This window comes from Garra rufa, chromosome 7, assembly GCF_049309525.1.
Source record: "Garra rufa chromosome 7, GarRuf1.0, whole genome shotgun sequence".
Classification (NCBI taxonomy): domain Eukaryota; kingdom Metazoa; phylum Chordata; class Actinopteri; order Cypriniformes; family Cyprinidae; genus Garra; species Garra rufa.
Genome location: NC_133367.1, coordinates 11,591,117 through 11,598,221, shown reverse-complemented (window position 1 = coordinate 11,598,221; position 7,105 = coordinate 11,591,117). Strand labels below are relative to the sequence as shown.

The window sequence follows — 7,105 nt, the reverse complement described above, 5'->3', positions numbered from 1 at the left end:
TTTGTAAATTTCCTACTGTAAATATATCAAAACCTTAGTTTTTAGCAAATATGCATGGCCAAGAACTTCATTTAGACAACTTTAAAGGTGATTTTCTACTATTTTGAAATTTCCTACTGTAAATCTATAACATTTTAAGTTTTGGTTAATAATATGCATTGCTAAGAACTTAATTTAGGCAACTTTAAAGGTGATTTTCTCAATATTTAGATTTTTTTTTTTTTTGCATCTGTGTGCACACCAACCAAACTCAGACTACAGCTTAGTACATCTAGATCAAATATAGCACGGGTTTATTTGGAGAAATAGCCTAAAATACATTGTATGGGTCAAAATTATCAATTTTTATGTCGAAAATCATTAGGATTTTAATTAAAGATCATTTTGTAAATTTCCAAGCCTAAGTTTTGGTTAATATGCATTGCTAAGAACTTTTCTTCTACTTAGATTTTTTTTTCATCTGTATATAGCACAGGTATATTTGTAGCAATAGCCAAAAATGCATTGTATGGGTCGGAATTGTCCATTTTTATGCCGAAAATCATTAGGATTTTAATTAAAGATCATTTTGTAAATTTCCAAGCCTAAGTTTTGGTTAATATGCATTGCTAAGAACTTAATTTAAACAACTTTTAAGGCAATTTTCTACCATTTTGATTTTTTTTGCATCTGTGTGCACACCAACCAAACTAGACTACAGCGTAGTACATCTAGATCAAATATAGCACGGGTTTACTTGGAGAAATAGCCAAAAATACACTGTGTGGGTCAAAATTATACATTTTTATGCCAAAAATCATTTGGATTCTAAGTAAATATGTCAAAACATACTTTTTAATTAGTGATATGCCTTGCTAAGAACTTCATTTAGACAACTTTAAAGACGATTCTCTCACTATTTATTTTTTTTTTTTTTCACTGTCAGATTGCAGATTTTCAAATAGTTGCATCTCGGCCAAATATTATCCTATCCTAACAAACCATACATCAATGGAAAGCTCAACGGAACTGACCCTTATGACTGGTTTTGTGGTCCAGAGTCACATATAACATGCATATATATATCAGATAAAATACTGAAATATTAATGTGCGGCAGAGGATTATTGTGACTGATTTGTGTTATATCACAGAAATAAAAGCTGCTGGAAGAGGCGAAGGATGTGAGCGGTCGCCATGGTAACAGGGATACAGGGATGGCACGGTGACAGAGATGCTGGGCGAGTCAGACCGAGACACTTACTGCGTTAAAACATCCTCACTCTATAGTGGCAAATGCAAACGGAAATAAAAACAAATGTGTGTTTATGTCCAATTAACGTGCGTTTTAACATCTGACTGTTTGGACAAAGCGTTTGGCCACCAGGGGTCGCTGCAACACCTCAAAATACAGCTTCACAACTCCTATTGTTTTTCTGACAAACCTTAATACACTGGAAACAGTGTAATTTCAGGCATGCCGTAAATTCATACGCATTTGTGACCCTGGACCACAAAACCAGTCAATAGTGTACTTTATATTTTACAATTGAGATTTAGACAAAATCTAAAAAAGCAGAAAAGGTTTGTTAGGACAGGACAATATTTGGATGAGATACAACTATTTGGAAATCTGGAATCTGAGGGTTGAGAAAATCGCCTTTAAAGTTGTCCAAATGAAGTTCTTAGCAATGCATATTACTAATCAAGAATTAAATTGGATGAAATGGATATATTTACGGTAGGAAATGTACTAAATATTTTAATTGAACATGATCTTTACTTAGTATCCTAATGATTTTTGGCTACTTAAGACTCTAGAGTCACATTTATATAATCATTTAGGATTTTATGCATGTTACCAACAAACTAGACTTTTGCCAGTTATGCTTTGTTGGATTAGCACTGCTCGTTGAGTTGGATTGTTTTTAGGTCGTGTGTAACTCAGTGTTTCTGCTGGGGTGTCACCCACGCTTGAGAGACCATAAAAGAGATCGAAAACCAGCTCGCTTCTATAATTAAAAGCCGAAAGTTTACGGTAAGCAAGAAAGCGCGCACACGCGGCCTTTGTTTTTTCCCCCACGAATGACGTCACGCACGCCTGAGCCGAGCCTGACGTCAATCTCCATATTTGGACGCGGGCGGAAGGCGAGCGTCACCACAACACGCAGTGTTTTCCATCTTGACAACCAATCAGCTCCACGAGGAAGCCCCGCCCCTTCGTTTCATTGGACGCTGGGCGTGTCGCTCACCCCAGCGAAACTGACGTCGAAGTCTCTGTGCGTATATATCAGCGGAATCTCTGCTCATCAAAAAACATCAGAGCGCAGATAAACAGCCGAGAGGATCGAGGAGTCCGGCAATGTTTATTGTTTCATCCTCTCTCAACGTGAAGCACTAGATCGCCAGCATCGAAGGACGGAAGCCATTGTGGTTTTTCAACTTTCAGCAGTTTTGTCCTAAGCTCTACTGAACGGAATATGACGCACGGCATCGGAGCAGAGATGATCCCGGAGGTTTCAGCCGCGGCGGGTTTCGTTTGCAGGCTTTTGCGCAGCCGCGGACGCTTAAGTGACGCACAGCTCCAAGTTTTCAGAGACTGCCTTGCACAGGCGCTATCAGGTACGGAAATAAGTGCTTTTATACTTCATGTAGTAACATAGGTAACTATTAAACACGTAAACGTAGTCTCATGTAATGATAGAAGTGTTGGATTTTACCGCGAGTTGTCCCGAGTTCGAATCCCCACTCGCGGTCTTTTCATAATTATTTCTTAATAATTATTAGCAAAAATGTGACTATGGACCACTAAACTAGTCTTAAGTAGCACGGGCATATTTGTAGCAATAGCCAAAAAATACATTATATGGGTCAAACTGATATATTTTTCTTTTATGCCAAAAATCATTTGCATTTTAAGTAAAGATTAGGTTCTGTGAAGATGTTTAGTAAATTTTCTACCATAAATATATAAAAATGTATTTTTGATTAGTAACATGCATTTCTAAGAACTAGGGTTGTGACGATGAGGAAATTTCCCCACCGGTTAATTGACATGTGACAACACCGGTAATACCGGTATCACCGTGGGGGTGGAGGTTTCCTAGGAACGAAGACGAGAGCATGCACTATAATTAAAAACTATGCTACAATGCGTCATATTTCATTTATCACGTGAGGAGAACGAGAGGAGTCGAATTTACAGAAAGAGAATTGCGGACGATTTAGTGTCAAAACGCAATGCAAAAGCGCCTGTTTGGCAATATTTTGGGTTCAAAGTTTTTTTTTGTAGTTTCGTTGTCGTCCATTCAAACAATTGACGCCGAATTGCCAATACCGGCAAAACTGAAAGTGAAAGCATAATACGCACGCATTTATAAGCTATTTAAAAGCAGAAAAAACGAGGAAAAGAGCTCTTTATTGCCAAACAGGCGTTTTGCATTGCTTTTTGACACTAAATCATCCGCCATTCTCTTTCTGTAAATTCGACTCCTCTCGTTCTCCTCACGTAATAAAAAAAATGAAATATGACGCTGACATTGTAGCTATGTTCAGTTTTTAATTATAGTTCATGCTCTCATCTTAAGTAACCTATTTATAATTATATTTTCCATTTAATTCAAATAAATATTTAATAAAAAAACGAATAGGCATACTGCTTTAAAAAAAAAAAAATGTGGGGACGGTTCACGGTGGAAAAGTGATGTCACCGGTGTTGTGTCTTAAAACCAGTAACACCGTCAACACCGTCTATCGTGGCAAGCCTACTAAGAACTTCATTTGGACAACTTTAAAGGCGATTTTCTCAATATTATAGATGTGAAAGATTCTTTTGCCCTCAGATTCCAGGTTTTCAAATAGTCGTATCTCAGACAAGCATTGTCCTATTTTAACAAACAATATATCAATGGAAAGCTTATTTACTCAGCTTTCAGATGACAAAAAACTGGTTTTGTGGTCCAAGGTCACAAATGACCCAAACGAATCGATTATAACAAAACTGTTTGTTTTACTCCAGAACACTACCAGCACCACTGGTTCCCCGACAGGCCACAGAAGGGATCTGGATATCGCTGCATACGGATCAATCATGAAATGGACCCTCTGATCGGCCAAGCGGCCGGCCATATCGGACTGACCAGCGGTCAGCTTTTCTCTCTCTTACCACGGGAGCTGACGCTTTGGGTGGACCCCTACGAAGTGTCGTACCGCATCGGCGAGGACGGCTCCATTTGCGTACTGTATGAGGCCGAGCCTCCAGTCTCGAGCCCTGCCCCCGTGGCGTACGACCAGACGGCAACTTGCAAAAACCGCTTCATGATGAGCGGCCGCACAAGTCCGCCTAAAAACTACCTGATGATGGTGTCAAGCTAAACGCACGTGGATGGGTGCCGCCGGACCGCCGGATAACATCCTGACCGACCGACCTTCCAGAGTTCCTGCGACTTGACATTTCAGGCCTGATCTGAAACCTTTATTTAAGATGAACTTTAAAGCACTGGTTGTTACGCGACTGGACAACTGACTCTAGATTTATTTCGGCACTGTTTCTGTGTGACTCTCGTTTGTTTTACACAATCCCAAAACAGGTTTTGGGGTGTTTTCACTGGTGCTCGCACACGGTTTCAGTGCAACTACGATTACCTCACGAGAATGTAAAGCAATTACGGGCCTGAAACGTACTTTGCACAAAGCTTTAGTTTGTTACGGGTTATGCGTTTAGCACGTTTCAGGCCTAAAATCGTGGTGGCGCTTCGTAATTTCCCACGGGAGCTGCTAACGAGAGGGACGCCATGTGAACGAACTCCCATAATCCCCTCTTGCCTTAACCACAGCGCCACCACTCCCTTAATAAACGTCACTGCCTGACTCTTTAAGTCTTACTGTGCAATATTCAGGCAATACGCTCTTTAATTTTTGGTAAAAAATTCCTCCGGTGATGTCGCATGGACCGCGGGTGTCTCTGGGGGAAGTGATCGTTATATTTTCCCAGGATGCTTTGCGTGTGTTGGTTGGTTCGGCGGCCGAAGTGCCGGCGGAGACTCTCGTCTGTAGCATCTGTCTCTGGTGGGCTGCTGAGCAGCTCGCTTACTGTTTTTTTAGACGTAGTTTGTAAGCTATTTTAAAGCAGAGTTGCTTTTAATGTACATTTTTGTGCAGATATAGAGCCGTACAGTTGATTTTTATTACAATAAACCTTTTAAGAATGAAACTCTTTTCTGTGGTCTGATGTTATGATGGTGGTGTAATGAAGTTTCATGCTTCATCTCTGTAAACTCCTCTTGAAATACCCCCACAAGCAGCGTCTGGTTGGCGTTCGGTGGGCATGTTGGCGTTATCTGGATGCGTCTGGGCTTGTTTTTCTCCTACACACACTGAGAGACTTCAGATGGGTGTTCGGTTACACTTATCAGCACCCGCTGTGTTTAGAGATTAACTGAGCTGCCTAATTAGACAACGTTTTAAAGCATCATAGGTGCAATTACAAGTGACAATTTGTCTTTAGGCCAAATTTTAAATCAGCAGTATGTGTTTCTGAATGCAAGAAAGCACTACATGCAATATTGTATCATATTTTAAAATGCATCTAATTAGGTTTATTCAATATGTTGTACCTCTGCAAATTTCTTGTTAAATTTGTATACATATTACACATACACTTTTAATTTTAGGCCTTACATGCATATATTTGTACCTGTACTATATATAAATATAGACTATATAGTAGATTTTATTATTATCTTTTTTGTATTTAAATTCGTTTTTCTCCACGTAAGTATTACGCAGCAACCATTTAAAGGCAAAAACTATTGTGTTGTGCTTGTATGACCTACGAGCTATACGATTTTTAATGATTTTTTCTCTGCTCATCAAGACTGCATTTATTTGATTTGAAGTACAGCAAAAACTTAAATATTTTTACTATTTAAAATAGCTGCTTTCTATTTGAGTATATTTTAAAATGTAATTTATTCCTGTGATTTCAAAGCTGCATTTTTAGGATCATTACTGCAGTCTTCAGTGTTACACGATCCTTCAGAAATAATTTTAATATTCTGATTGGCTGCTCAAAAACACTTATTATTATATCACTATTATTTTTAGATTTATTTGATGATTATAAAGTTCAGAAGAACAGCATTTATCTAAAATGGAAATCTTTTCAACATTTTAAATGTCTTTGTCATCACTTTTGATCAATTTAAAGCATCCTTTGCTAAATAAAGTATTAATTTCTATATTTCCCAAAGCTTTTGAATGGTATAGTGTATAATGTTACAAAAGATTTTGATTTCAGATAAATGCTGATCTTTGGATCTTTCTATTCATCAAACGGTCCTGAAAAAATGTACTCAACGGTTTTAAATATTGATAATAATAATAATAATAATAATAATAAATGGTTCTTAAACAGCAAATCATCAATTAGAATGGTTTCTGAAGGACACTGAAGACTGAAAATGTAGCTTTGATCACAGGAATTAATTACATTTTAAAATTTATTCAAATAGTAAGCAGTTATTTTAAATAGTACAAATATTTAAAAAAAAATTCTGTTTTTGTTGTACTTTGGATCAAATAAATGCAGACTTGGTGAGCAGAATAAACTTATAAAAAAAAAACAAAAAAACATTAAAAATCTTTTGACTAGGTAGTGCAAATCATCCAAAATTTAGCTTTCTTTGAAAAACAAACAAACATTAGAATAGTTTAAAATAGACTTCTACCCAATATTTGCATTTGCAGATTGTTTTTTTGTGCTTTATAGAGAATTAAATAAGATCAAACTCAATTGGAATCAACTGTGAGTCAAGTTGTTTGCTTATTATCAAAAATATCAAATTACAGGAATAAATGAAAATGTTCTAGCTAAATTAATGTTAAACTATTGGAATCAGTTCTGAGTAATGTTTACCAACATGCCAACATCAAACTCAGCTGAAATCAATTGTGAGCAAGGAGTTATTGACAAATTATTAAAAATAATAAAATTTTAGCTACAAACTTTTAAACTATTGAAATTAAGCTAGTTTTCTGTAGTTTGAAATTTTAGATACAAGCTTATGATGAAAACTTGTTAACAGTTACTGAGTTTTTCGACGTAGCATCATGCTAACATCAAACCT

General features: G+C 37.0%; 1 protein-coding gene across 1 annotated transcript; it reads left to right on the top strand.

The window, feature by feature from the left end:
- The first annotated feature begins 2,281 nt into the window (after window positions 1-2,281).
- Window positions 2,282-5,190, top strand: LOC141339166 (protein BTG2-like). Its single transcript, XM_073844799.1, has 2 exons — window positions 2,282-2,600; window positions 3,997-5,190. The coding sequence occupies exons 1-2, from the start codon at window positions 2,459-2,461 to the stop codon at window positions 4,350-4,352; spliced, it is 498 nt and encodes a 165-aa protein (XP_073700900.1). The 5' UTR covers window positions 2,282-2,458; the 3' UTR covers window positions 4,353-5,190.
- Window positions 5,191-7,105: the final 1,915 nt, after the last annotated feature.